General features: G+C 38.0%; 1 protein-coding gene across 2 annotated transcripts; it reads left to right on the forward strand.

Moving 5' to 3' along the window:
• The first annotated feature begins 4,767 nt into the window (after positions 1 to 4,767).
• LOC128244583 (uncharacterized) lies at positions 4,768 to 11,939 on the forward strand. 2 transcript variants are annotated; one of them, XM_052962576.1, is made up of 4 exons: positions 4,768 to 4,849; positions 8,348 to 8,420; positions 9,686 to 10,888; positions 11,534 to 11,939. In XM_052962576.1, exons 3-4 carry the CDS (start codon positions 9,686 to 9,688, stop codon positions 11,786 to 11,788), a joined length of 1,458 nt encoding a protein of 485 aa, XP_052818536.1. In that variant the 5' UTR covers positions 4,768 to 4,849; positions 8,348 to 8,420; the 3' UTR covers positions 11,789 to 11,939. The 2 variants fall into 2 exon arrangements, with proteins under 2 accessions (XP_052818536.1, XP_052818535.1); XM_052962575.1 differs by having other exon boundaries at positions 9,686 to 11,939.
• Positions 11,940 to 15,893: the final 3,954 nt, after the last annotated feature.

A 15,893-nucleotide genomic window follows, 5' to 3' on the forward strand; every position in this document is an offset into this window, starting at 1 on the left:
AATAGGTAGAATGTTGGTCCTTTTTGGATTGTCGCAAAAACAAGAAACTTCTAATCAAACGGTACGGTATATCTGCCCGTCATATTGCAAGATTTTCAATTTTCAACCACTTTGTACCAAACGGTACGACACTATCTGCCGTAATAGTGCTCGATTTTCAATTTTCCACCACTTCGTTCCAAACGGTACGGCAATATCTGCCCGTCATATTGCACGATTTTCAATTTTCAACCACTTTGTACCAAACGGTACGACACTATCTGCCGTAATATTGCTCGATTTTCAATTTTCCACCACTTCGTTCCAAACAATACGGCAATATCTGCCCGTCATATAGCACGATTTTCAATTTCCATCCACCTCGTACCAATGGTACGGCAATATCTGCCGTCATGTTGCACGATTTTCAATTTCAACCACTTCGTACCAAACCGTACGGCAATATCTGCCCGTCATGTTGCACGATTTTCAATTTCAACCTCTTTGTACCAAATGGTACGGCAATATCTGCCTGTCATGTTGCACAATTTTCAATTTCAACCACTTCGTACCAAATGGTTCGGCAATATATGCCGTCATGTTGCATGATTTTCAATTTTCGACCACGTCGTACTAAACGGTACGACAATATCTGCCCGTCATGTTGCACGATTTTCAACCAAATGGTACGGCAATATCTGACGTCGTGTTGCATGATTTTCAATTTTCAACCACTTCGTACCAAACGGTACGACAATATCTGCCCGTCATGTTGCACGATTTTCAACCACTTAGTACCAAATGTACGGCAATATCTGCCGTCATGTTGAAGGATTTTCGATTTTCAACAAATTGTACGGCAATATCTGCCCGTCATATTGCAGGATTTTCAAGTTTCGACCCCTTTTTACCAAATGGTTCGGCAATATCTGCCCGTCATGTTGCAGGATTTTCAATTTTCAACCACTTCGTACCAAAACGTACGAAAATATCTGCCCGTCATGTTGCACGATTTTCAATTACAACCACTTCTTACCAAAACGTACGGCAATATCTGCCATCATGTTGCACGATTTTCAATTTTCAACCACTTCGTACCAAAACGTACGGCAATATCTGCCAGTCATGTTGCACGATTTTCAATTACAACCACTTCTTACCAAAACGTACGACAATATCTGCCGTCAAGTTGCACGATTTTCAATTGCAACCACTTCTTACCAAAACGTACGGCAATATCTGCCAGTCATGTTGCACGATTTTCAATTACAACCACTTCTTACCAAAACGTACGGCAATATCTGCCCGTCATGTTGCACGATTTTCAATTACAACCACTTCTTACCAAAACGGACGGCAATATCTGCCAGTCATGTTGCACGATTTTCAATTACAACCACTTCTTACCAAAACGTACGGCAATATCTGCCAGTCATGTTGCACGATTTTCAATTACAACCACTTCTTACCAAAACGTACGGCAATATCTGCCCGTCATGTTGCACGATTTTCAATTACAACCACTTCTTACCAAAACGGACGGCAATATCTGCCATCATGTTGCACGATTTTCAATTACAACCACTTCGTACCAAATGGTACGGCAACATCTACCCGTCATGTTGCACGATTTTCGAATTTCAACCACTTCTTACCAAAACGTACGGCAACATCTGCCGTCATGTTGCACGATTTTCAATTACAACCACTTCTTACCAAAACGTACGGCAACATCTGCCGTCATGTTGCACGATTTTCAATTGCAACCACTTCTTACCAAAACGTACGACAATATCTGCCGTCATGTTGCACGATTTTCAATTGCAACCACTTTTTACCAAAACGTACGGCAACATCTACCCGTCATGTTGCACGATTTTCAATTACAACCACTTCTTACCAAAACGTACGACAATATCTGCCGTCATGTTGCACGATTTTCAATTGCAGCCACTTCTTACCAAAACGTACGGCAACATCTACCCGTCATGTTGCACGATTTTCAATTACAACCACTTCTTACCAAAACGTACGGCAATATCTGCCCGTCATGTTGCACGATTTTCAATTACAACCACTTCTTACCAAAACGTACGGCAATATCTGCCCGTCATGTTGCACGATTTTCAATTACAACCACTTCTTACCAAAACGTACGGCAATATCTGCCCGTCATGTTGCACGATTTTCAATTACAACCACTTCTTACCAAAACGTACGGCAATATCTGCCAGTCATGTTGCACGATTTTCAATTTTCAACCACTTCTTACCAAAACGTACGGCAATATCTGCCAGTCATGTTGCACGATTTTCGATTTTCAACAACTTCTTACCAAAACGTACGGCAATATCTGCCCGTCATGTTGCACGATTTTCAATTACAACCACTTCTTACCAAAACGTACGGCAATATCTGCCAGTCATGTTGCACGATTTTCAATTACAACCACTTCTTACCAAAACGTACGGCAATATCTGCCAGTCATGTTGCACGATTTTCAATTACAACCACTTCTTACCAAAACGGACGGCAACATCTGCCGTCATGTTGCACGATTTTCAATTACAACCACTTCTTACCAAAACGGACGGCAACATCTGCCGTCATGTTGCACGATTTTCAATTACAACCACTTCTTACCAAATGGTACGGCAATATCTGCCAGTCATGTTGCACGATTTTCAATTACAACCACTTCTTACCAAAACGGACGGCAACATCTGCCGTCATGTTGCACGATTTTCAGTTACAACCACTTCTTACCAAAACGGACGGCAACATCTGCCGTCATGTTGCACGATTTTCAATTACAACCACTTCTTACCAAAACGGACGGCAAAATCTGCCCGTCATGTTGCACGATTTTCAATTACAACCACTTCTTACCAAATGGTACGGCAACATCTACCCGTCATGTTGCACGATTTTCGAATTTCAACCACTTCTTACCAAAACGTACGGCAATATCTGATGATCATATTTAAATGAAACTTGTGGGAAACTAATAATTCGTCCTGAACGAAAATATATGCAATTTTGTAATCATTAGCACGACAACGGGTAAACTGTACATATTTTTGTAATCAAAAACAGTTATAAGGTATGTTGTGTCCGAACTAAATGCAGATATCTATGTTTATTAATCATCGGGTTTTGAACCGAGATATATTTGCATTGGATGTATTACCGAAACGCTTGGAAAGAAGTGCCGTGTTTTCAGAAAATTCAAAACGAAGGTAAAACTTCTACCTGTCTTCATCTTTCTCAATACAAAAATTTGTTTTTCGTTTGGAAAGAACTATAACTACACCGCTTTATGCATTTAACTAGGTGCATGCCACAATATGACTTGGATATACTGCCGAAATATTTAGTAAGACGTGCAGTGTTTGCGACAAAAATTAAAAAGGAACAAAATTCATTTTTATATTCTTTCACAGCACGCATGGAGTCTAGGTTTTTTCGGTTCCCGAGTGAGGCGGTACATGTACCATACCACGTTCGGATCCTAGCTTTTCATCGGTGCACGACTAGGCCGGTGAACATTCCATACAAAGTTATGGGCCTAGCCTCCTCTCGCTTCCCCGACGAGGATGTACACGTCCCATACCACGTTTTGAGCCTGGCTTTCTCTCGCTTCCCCGACGAGGATGTACACGTCCCATATCACGTTTTGAGCCTGGCTTTCTCTCGCTTCCCCGACGAGGATGTACACGTCCCATACCACGTTTTGAGCCTGGCTTTCTCTCGCTTTCCCGACGAGGCAAAACACGTCCCATACCACGTTTTGAGCCTGGCTTTCTCTCGCTTTCCCGACGAGGATGTACACGTCCCATACCACGTTTTGAGCCTGGCTTTCTCTCGCTTCCCCGACGAGGATGTACACGTCCCATACCACGTTTTGAGCCTGGCTTTCTCTCGCTTGTGCACGTCATATACCATGTCTGAAACCCAGCTTTTCCATGGTTCTCGACTGGACCGGAGAACATTCCATTCAATTCATTTTTATATTCATACATGCCACGTTTGGAGTCTAGTGTTTTCTCAGTTCCCTTGTGAGGCTGTGAACGTCCCCTACCACGTCTGGGGCCAAACTTTACCTCGGTTTTAGGGTGAGAAGATGCACGTTCCATAACACGTTTGGAGTGCTAGTATACCTTTTTCAATCCACTCTGCAAGGGGACAGTCATTGTATTGCGTATATCAGTTTTACGTTCCAGTTTGCATTGAATAATTTAACCGAAGGTAATTGCCGTTATATGATATAACAAGTTTTTGCGTAAATATCTGCAAATCAATGATAAAAGATTGCTGACAAAAGATCAGTACGCAGATTTTTATATTTCTGTTCGAAAATTAGTGTTATGGACTTACGGTTTTAAAAAAATGCATAAAACATCATTTTTTGAACTTGAATATAAAAATCTGCGATCTAATTTTTTGTCATGAGTCTCATATTGACAACTGATTTTCATGCATTTCGCGAAAATTGGCTCATTCCAAGACAAAAAAAAAACAAAGTTGTCAAAACGTTCAATCTGTGACAGTGCAGCTTTAAACATATATATATATATATATATGTATATCGACTTTAAAATGTTTTAACTATTAATTGCCAATTAAATATCTTAAATTTACATTTTTAAAAACATTGGGCTTTAATTTCTCTAAGGTATTTCAATTGATGGGATTAATACCGTGTGGTTATTTTCATATATATGATCGCATGAGTCAACAATAAAAATGAAACCGAAAGTAGATTTTCCAAAAATACCTGTTACATGGGGATTTCGCAGATTTCATTTCGCCATATAAAACATATTTGGTTGTGTTTATCATTTAAGCTCACTCCAGGATTTGGTTAAGGGTAGGTTTACTTGGTATTACATTCAAATTTCATATAATTTTAAAGATGCATGTTCCACACTGTTGTTTCTTTGTCTTGCATTTATTTGGGTGTGTTATTTATTTATATGTTTCAATTTTGTTGTTTCAATTATGCAATCAGTATTCGTTTTTTGCACCAAATATAAACGATGAATGAGTGAAAGTACATGTTGTAGCTTTTAGATGTAAATCGCATTGTTTGTTTGGATACAATTACATGATTTATAGACGCTACAACCTTTATAATTGAAAGTAGAATCTGCATTAATATAAGGGAATTCCACAGCTGTCACAACCAACTTATAGGTTTACTAATAATGAAAATAAAACTGAATTTCTTTTAAGTACTGAACTCGGCTGGCTTATTATAATAAGATTTCATATGAACTGGTATATATATTTTTATTAAATGGTTATTTATGTAAGATCCTATATATTTCCGATATAATTTCCGTTCTTTTCACTTACAGGAGCTTCAATATGTTCGAATAAAACTGTATACAGACACAAACAATCCTATACATACCAGGGGCGTAGCCAGCGTTACGCACTTGCGCATGTGCGTAACATCAATTTGAAAAATTAAAAATTAAATCTGGCCAAAAATGGCATTAAAGTCGAGGGCAAAGCTAAATATTGATATCAGAATAAAGGGAAGATCAGCTATAGTAAGCATTGTTTCTCTGTGCTAGATAGCTTACTGAGCCTAAATCAATCACTTGGTAACTACAAAGTCGGCGGCCTCGAACCTATAAATCCCTCCAAATACACATCAGTGCTCAACATGTTAGTTCAATTTTCCATTTTTCCCTTGGGAGTCATCCCCCCTAACCCCCTACGGCTCCAGGGATATTCCCCCTCCCACACCCTCCACCTTTCGTGCGTTACATTAAGTAAAGCTTGGCAACGCCCCACACAAACCCATTACCAATTACTCGTAAGATGATAGATCAGTTCGAAAAATAGTAAAAGAGACACACGGTACATTGTTCAAGCATTTCATTAAGTAGACACTTTTGTTGCCTATCAATGTTCTACTGTGTAAGCTAAATGTCCAAACATCCATGTACGCTGCGCTTATAATGAGTACATATATCTTCGTACATGCGGGAGAACCCATAATGATAATTAGAAAATATGGATATATTTATAATTATGTGCTATCAAACGAATCTTATATTTTTCTGTGTATTTTATCTTAATTGAAATATCATTGAATCGTTGTTTATTTGTTTTATTAGGCACTCCAATTGATTAACATATATTATGATAACAAAAATACCGAAACATTATTAAGTGACATTCGGTAAAATATTGACCTATTTCCATACGTAAGGATCGTTCTGGTTTGTCAGAGTAAGTTACCGTTTAAATAATATGGATGCAAAGATATCCTTTACATAAGGTAACATCCAAAAAATTACTACTGGTAATTTCATATTTTATAAGCGCACCGAAAACAATATGAACGGTACGCCCCATAATTAACACTTTTTGACCATACCGTACACCGAAGCGTTCAACCATAATTAACACTTTTTGACCATACCGTACACCGAAGCGTTCAACCATAATTAACACTTTTTGACCATACCGTACACCGAAGCGTTCAACCATAATTAACACTTTTTGACCATACCGTACACCGAAGCGTTCAACCATAATTAACACTTTTTGACCATACCGTACACCGAAGCGTTCAACCATAATTAACACTTTTTGACCATACCGTACACCGAAGCGTTCAACCATAATTAACACTTTTTGACCATACCGTACACCGAAGCGTTCAACCATAATTAACACTTTTTGACCATACCGTACACCGAAGCGTTCAACCATAATTAACACTTTTTGACCATACCGTACACCGGTGTACAACCATAATTTATATAAGCTATGATGTTAGCCGTAATAGTGTTCTTACGTGATTTCAATGGTCAACCATTTAGTCACCATCAGCAGTTGTTTCGTCCTTTTTGCCCTGTTGCTTAATCGGTCACGACAACGAAAAAGGGATTTTTAAAATATATTTTTGTCCAGCCTTCGGCCTGATTTAGACTGGCGACAGATCGGACACTTGTTCACTGTAAATGTAATTCAAATTATTCAAACACATTTATTATTCTAACGATATTTAATTACTTAGTATTTATTTTTATGCATTTCCTAAAACATGAGGTGGTGTTGGTGATGCTGATAGGGGTGGTGTTGGTATTGTAGCTGTTGGTAGTGATGGTGGTGGATGTAAGAGTGGTTCATGTGGGATGGATAGTTTTGTGGTATGTTAGTGTTGGTGGTTGTGATGGTGTGGGTGGTGTTGGTGGTGTTGATATTGTTATTTTAGCTGTTGGCCGTGAGGTAGTGATGGTGGTGGATGAAAGTGAGTAGTGCTGCAGACGGTACTCTTGGTAGTTCTGTTCTAAGTCGTTTTGTTGATGATTTAAGTGGTGGTGATGGTGGTGGTGGTTGTGTTATTGGTCAATATTTGTGATTATGGTGGTGGCTGTGTTGGTATAGTTGCTGCGAGTCGTGTTGTTTCACGATAAGTGATAAGTGTTGGTGATGTTGATGCGGTTGTTTTTTGGTGGTGATGGTGTTCCGGATTGTTGAAGTGGTGTTAAGGTGGTGTTTGTGGTTGTTGTGGTGCTGGTGGTTGTGATGGTGTTGGTGGTAGTGGTGATGTTGGTGTTTAGTTGTTGGTGGTTGTGATAGTGTAGAAGATAAGGTGGTGTTTAAGGGTTGTGGTTGGGCTGGTGGTTGTGATGGTGTTGGTGGAAGTGGTGTTGTTGGTGTTTAGTTGTTGTTGGTGGTGGTAGTGGTGGTGATAAGGTGGTGTTTAAGGGTTGTGGTGGGGCTGGTGGTTTTGATGGTGTTGGTGGTAGTGGTGTTGTTGGTGTTTAGTTGTTGTTGGTGGTGGTAGTGGTGGTGATAAGGTGGTGTTTAAGGGTTGTTGCGGGACTGGTGGTTGTGATGGTGTTGGTGAAATTGGTGTTGTTGGTGTTTAATTGTTGTTGGTGGTGGTAGTGGTGGTGATAAGGTGGTGTTTAAGGGTTGTGATTGGCTGGTGGTTGTGATGGTGTTGATAGTAGTGGTGTTGTTGGTGTTTAGTTGTTGTTGGTGGTGTAAGTGGTGTTGTTAATGGTTGTGATGTTGGTGGTCGTGGTTTAAATTTCTGGTTTTAAATTATTGGTTTTGGTAGTTGGTTTTTGATGTTGTAGTGGTGTCGGTGTATGTCGTGGTAAGGGTTGTATTTGTCATCCTGGCGGTGTATGACAGTTTTGGCGGTTGTGATGGTGTTTATGTTTGAGATGGATTTGCTGGTATTGGTCGTGTTAATGGCTGTGATGTTATTTGTATTGTTGGTGGTTTCATAGTATGTGTAAATATTGTCATAAATCATGTTATAATGCTGCATTATGTTTCATGGTGTTATAAGCAGCCATTAAAATGTGTATTTGATCGTTTTATATTTCAGGGACAAGTTCGAGTATACCCACAGGAGTTTGACTACAGTAGCATCTAACAGTAGCCACAGTGAACTTCTAAAGGTGAGCGAGGGGCAGCTTTTTGGTTTGGCATCATGCATTGTAATATCTGTGAATTAGTAGGACAAAATGACGTCAACGAAAGGAAGTATTGCCCAGCGTTAGTTTACAATATGTACAATCCTCAGGAAACCGTGAGAATTATACTCAACCGCTAACGTCCTGATACCATGGGCATTTGCATTGTTCTTACCAATTCATAAAAATGATAGTGGCGGATGATCGTTCCAATTCTCATTCGTGGCGCAAATGAGCATGCGAGATTTATCATGTGTTTCCGGTCCGCATCAAAAGATACGACCCAAGGGCACTTGCGTAAGCCGGTAACGAAGGTTGCCTAGCTACCGGCCTAGCAGCGTGCCCGGGGGTGGGATTTGTCGATCTGGACTGGAAAAAGTGATTTTGTTTGCATACCTTAAATGATTAATTCGTGGAAAAAATGACGTTTAAGACGAATGTTTGTACATTTCACCAAAATGCGTTTGCGACGTTGTTCACTTACGTCATGAAACGTAATGATATCAGACAACAATCAACGTCAAATTTTTGATGATTATGTTTTTACAATTTTAATTAAGTTCTTACATACTAATATATTAAATTGCGTTTTATTTAAATGGCATAATGTTCTTCTCATAAACCATTGCAATAAAATAAATTAGAAATGGCGCGTTGTTGCTTGTGACTCATCTTAAATAGGGGTATACGCCGGGATTTTCAAGCACGGGTGTGTTTTTCTTCGAATAATACAACGAATCCAAAATGTAAATGACTTTTAGTTTCATTGCAAATCTAATACATTTACTTGATTTCATTGTTCATATATAAATGTCGTCGTTCAATTATTTAAGAATTATCATATATATATATATATATATATATATATATATATATATATATATATATATATATATATATATAAACGATATATATAATATATATATATATATATATTATATATATCGTTTAACAACTGTTGCATTTAGTGCTTAGCTTGTATATATACCATATCGTATACAACTGTAAATAATACTGACATCATTTGGAACACAACTGTGCATAATACTCATAAACTATCGTTCACAACTGTACATGTCTGATACCCTCAGACACTAAAAGATGACTGTATATATTGTTAATCATAAATAATATGCATGAATTTTTTACACACCTCCATATACGTAAAACTGATAATCATATTGATGTACAATTAATAATAAAAAAAAACACACAAACACATGCCGTTAATTTCTCCACGTGTGTTACAGATGGACCGTGATCCTGACCATAAAGCCTGGATGTCGCTTCGTCTATCTCGTGTACTTGACGATATTGGCGTAAACCGCCGGGTGGTGAGGAAAAGGCGAGAAACCTTCCTGCTTAGGGAAGCAGTAGAAACTATAACGGACAAAATATCTGGTCAAAACAGAACGAGCTTCCATTTCGGCAGCCAGTCAGAGGGATCTACAACGTTAGGGATGAATTCAGATATTGATGTGCTTTCATGCGATAATGAGACCAACATCATGTCTGACTGGCCAGACTGGGAGGCCGGGATGGATAACTTTCTGATGGTGAAGGAGGAGTCAACTCCGCCACAGCACTACTGGCTACAGTGGTTCAGACGAGACGCTCCAGAACCTGTCAGATATTACGGACAGGAAGTTGGCTTACCACATGTAGATGGACGAGTGTTTGCAAGTAATAAAATATGGCAACATAAAGGTAAACTGTTATTAGGAAAGGACTTCCGATGTAATGGACCTTCAGTAAGTAACTCTGAAGAATGGGACTATGTTCCAGCTTACAAATTTAAAGTCCTCCCTCCGGAAGTTGACCGATGGTTTCACCGTCCCAGGCGTGGACATTGGCCTTCACCGGAAATGATGCAGGCTGCACGGGAATGCTCTTGTTTTCTTGTTCCTGATGGACATTTCGAGAGTTTGAATGAAAGCATTGAATGGCGAGTATCACCGAGTCAAATAGAAAGGATTCTTGTTTTTAGTTTTACAACAGTGCAATTAAAATGCTACGTTGTCTTGAAGATGATAAAAAAATATATAATGGAAAAATATTTAAGTCAGCATAGTAAATTCACTTCGTTTCATTGCAAGACAGTTATGTTCTTTACAATTGAGAGAATATCCCCAGCGGTGTGGAGAGATGATCGGCTCATAGAATGCATCGGATATTGTTTGCAAACACTGGAAATTTTCTTAATGAGAGGTTGTTGTCCACTCTATATCATTCCTGATGTAAATCTTTTCGAAGGTAAAATCACCCGCCGCTACCAACTGTCATTAATGGAGAAGATAAAAAAAATATTGAATAGTAATCTAATGATACTGTACGATTTACAGTACGATGTCTTAGGACAAAGGTTTCGCAGCCCTTCCAGCGACATGTTTGAAAAACGATCAACAATACTTAGGAAGATAAATAATGTTTTAGCAAGGGACTTAATAGAACAGGTTAGTAAATTGTTTTTAATAATGGCGAATTATGAGTTAAATCCTGAAAGGTTTCAGCGGTTATTTACTGTTTTATCTATTATACCTGAGGATGAATACATAATGCATATATTAACTCGTTATGAGCGACGGGCAATTTCATTGTTAAAGCCACTCATTTACTCCTTCGTAGCATCAGTTGCTTCGTCTTTTATCATACAGCATGAACCTCAATTCACACAAGAAATATTTCAACTATATGAAAGTTTTCTTGATACTGATCTGACGACCAGCAGATTGAAACTGGCCTCCATGTTATACTGCCGGGGGAATCTCCTAAGGGCGGCGGACGTGCTGAATGACGTTGAACGTAGATATGACGATAATGCGCATGCTGTGTGTGGGTGTGGGAGAAAGTGGGCAGATGTTGAGAGGCCTGAGTTAATAGATGATAATCAAATTCACGATTGGAGCTACGGTGATGCTTTACGTAAAGTTGCTCTTTGCGTAAGATTTCCCCGTTTGGAAGCATTCTGTGTTCCTCCTTTTTTATTATTTGAAATGAGCAGGGCTATGAATGACGACGTTCAGCACAGAAAAGGTTATGAACGTATATGGATGGACATGGGCGTTGTAGACTCTAAGCCATACCTCTTCTATCTGCAGTATCTTACCTATGGTGGCATGGGAATCCGCCTAAGACAGCTTAATGCATTACGAAACTTAGCGAACTGTTTTAGTAGCTTCGAAGAATTTGGAAACCTGTACCACTTTGAGACTGCTTTCAACCTGTGGGGCCACTGCTGGGAGATGGAGGGAGACCCGGCAAAGGCGCTAATATTTCACACGGCGTCAATTATTGCCCAGCCGAGAAACAACGCAGCCAACTGGCATATCAGAAGACTGACGGGCAATGTTTAGGAAGTGCGATGAATTGATAGTGGCACAATTATGCAAGTTATTTCAAGTATTTGACCAGTTAACAATACCATTTTGCATATTGGTGCATGTTCTATGTTTTTTTAATTGTCAGTTTAATAAATATATGTGCGATAAATGAATATAAAGAGAACGGGTAGTTGTTGTAATTATAACACTGGAAACAAATAACCATGTAGTCAATGTTTAGAAATTGTGATGGTTTGATTTGGGCATACGTATGCAAGTTATTTCGAGTGGTCGACCAGTTAACTATACCTAACTGTGCTAATTGATGCATGTTCTGTGTTATTCAATAATATTTATTGTCAGTTTCACAGAACCATGTATGATGAATAACAAGGAAGGGAACGTTATAAGTACATTGGAAACGGAGTGTCATGTAACACTACTGAAGTAATACAACAGTCTCTTATACAAATATGATGAAGAGAACAGCAAATGTGTGATATCGTGACGTAAGAAACGTTTTTCATACTTTACGGAACATTATCATATTAAAACTATCTTATATTGTCGTATATTGTTCAATGTAATGATGGCCAATTTGAAGGCCGCATATTGCTATGTTTACTGATGTTTGGTTTACTTTGTATATATTGACAACATCACACGGAATTCGTATTATTTTAAATGCAAAGCCTGTCTACATATTCCTTCTTGACTTATATTTTCACCATTCCTCGAATTGCATATGGAGGTGTTCATTTCATGTGTAAATTAAAGATAGAAATACTTCCTAGAAAGACAAACATATTGAAAAGATAATAAGTATTGAATGTGGCAACGCCTGATTCACAATCAAACATTTTAGCATAGCTGATATAAGTACTTTTGAGTTTATATTTACATTGTTCGACCTTAATTAACATTATTGTACACCGGATACCTTAATTTATATTGTTGTACACGGGATAACATAATTCACATTATTTTACACGGGATACCTTAATTCACATAATTGTACACGGGATACCTTAATTCACATTATTGTACACGGGATATCTTAATTGACATTAGTGTACACGGGATACCTTAATTCACATTTATGTACACGTGATACCTTAATTTACATTATTGTACACGGGTTACCTTAATTGACATTATTGTACACGGAATACCTTAATTCACATAATTGTACACGGGATACTTTAATTCACATTATTGTACACGGGATACCTTAATTCACATAATTGTACACGGGATACTTTAATTCACATTATTGTACACGGAATACCTTAATTTACATTATTGTACACGGGATATCTTAATTGGCATCATTGTACACGGGAAACCTTAATCCACATAATTGTACACGGGATACCTTAATTCACAATATTGTACACAGAATACCTTAATTTACATTATTGTACACGGGATATCTTAATTGGCATCATTGTACACGTGATACCTTAATTCACATAATTGTACACCGGATACCTTAATTTACATTATTGTACACGGGACACCTTAATTCACATAATTGTACACGCGATATCTTAAATGACATTAGTGTACACGGGATACCTTAATTCACATAATTGTACACGGGATACCTTAATTCACATTATTGTACACGGGATACCTTAATTCACATTAATGTACACGGGATACCTTAATTCACATAATTGTACACAGGATACCTTAATTTACATAATTGTACACGGGACACCTTAATTCACATAATTGTACACGTGATACCTTAATTGACATTATTGTACACGGGATATCTTAATTGACATTAGTGTACACGGGAAACCTTAATTCACATAATTGTACACCGGGATACCTTAATTTACATTATTTTACACGGGACACCTTAATTCACATTATCGTACACGGAACACCTTAATTCACATAATTGTACACGCGATATCTTAATTGACATTAGTGTACACGGGATACCTTAATTCACATTATTGTACACGGGATACCTTAATTCACCTTATTATACACGGGATACCTTAATTCACATTAATGTACACGGACTACTTTAATTCACATAATTGTACACGGGACACCTTAATTCACATAATTGTACACGGGATACCATAATTGACATTATTGTACACGGGATATCTTAATTGACATTAGTGTACACGGGAAAACTTAATTCACATAATTGTACACCGGATACCTTAATTTACATTATTTTACACGGGACACCTTAATTCACATTATTGTACACGGGATACCTTAATTTACATTATTGTACACGGGATACCTTAATTTAAATTATTTTACACGGGACACCTTAATTCACATTATTGTACACGGGACACCTTAATTCACATAATTGTGCACGCGATATCTTAATTGACATTAGTGTACACGGGTTACCTTAATTCACACTATTGTACACGGGATACCTTAATTCACATAATGGTACACGGGATACCTTGATTCACATTATTGTACACGGGATACCTTAATTCACATACTTGTACACGGGATACCTTAATTTACATAATTGTACACGGGACACCTTAATTCACATAATTGTACACGGGATACCTTAATTTACATTATTGTACACGGGATATCTTAATTGACGTAAGTGTACACGGGATACCTTAATTCACATAATTGTACACGGGATACCTTAATTCACATGATTGTACACGGGATACCTTAATTCACATAATTGTACACGGGATACCTTAATTTACATTATTGTACACGGAATATCTTAATTGACGTAAGTGTACACGGGATACCTTAATTCACATAATTGTACACCAGGATACCTTAATTCACGTTATTGTACACCGGACACCTTAATTCACATTATTGTACACGGGACACCTTAATTCACATTATTGTACACGGGACACCTTAATTCACATAATTGTACACGGGACACCTTAATTCACATAATTGTACACGGGATAGCTTAATTCACATTATTGTACACGGGACACCTTAATTCACATTATTGTACACGGGACACCTTAATTCACATAATTGTACACGGGACACCTTAATTCACATAATTGTACACGGGACACCTTAATTCACTTAATTGTACACGGGACACCTTAATTCACATAATTGTACACGGGACACCTTAATTCACATAATTGTACACGGGACACCTTAATTCACATAATTGTACACGGGACACCTTAATTCACATAATTGTACACGGGACACCTTAATTCACATAATTGTACACGGGACACCTTAATTCACATAATTGAACACGGGATACTTTAATTCACATAATTGTTCACGGGATACCTTAATTCACATGATTGTACACGGGACACCTTAATTCACATAATTGTACACGGGACACCTTAATTTAATACCTTAATTCACAAATTTGTACACGGGATACCTTAATTCACATTATTGTACACGGGATACCTTAATTCACACTATTGTATACGGGATATCTTAATTCACACTATTGTACACGGGATACGTTACTCATCATAATTGTATACGGGAAACCTTAATTCACATTATTCTACACGGGATACCTTAATTCCCATAATTGTATACGGGATACCTTAATTCACATTATTGTACACGGGATACCTTAATTCACATAATTGTACACGGGATACCTTAATTCACATTATTGTACACGGGATACCTTAATTCACATTATTGTACACGGGATACCTTAATTCCCATAATTGTACACGGGATACCTTAATTCACATTATTGTATACGGGCTACCTTAATTCACATTATTGTATACGGGATACCTTAATTCACATTATTCTACACGGGATACCTTAATTCACATTATTGTACACGGGATATTTTAATTCACATTATTGTACACGGGATGCCTAATTCACATTATTGTACATGACATGCAGCACAGAAAAGGTCCTCAACGTTTATGGATGGACATGACCGATGTAGACTCTAAGCCATACCTTTTCTATCTGCAGTATCTTACCTTTGGCGGCATGGGAATCCGCCTACGACAGCTCAATGCATTACAAAACTTAGTGAAATCTTTTGATAGCTTGGAAGAATTTAGAAACCTGTACCACTATGAGACTACTCTCAACCTGGTGGGCCACTGCTGGGAGATGGAGGGAGACCCGGCAAAGGTCGATTACATTT

The sequence above is a fragment of the Mya arenaria genome, chromosome 8 (assembly GCF_026914265.1).
Source record: "Mya arenaria isolate MELC-2E11 chromosome 8, ASM2691426v1".
Classification (NCBI taxonomy): domain Eukaryota; kingdom Metazoa; phylum Mollusca; class Bivalvia; order Myida; family Myidae; genus Mya; species Mya arenaria.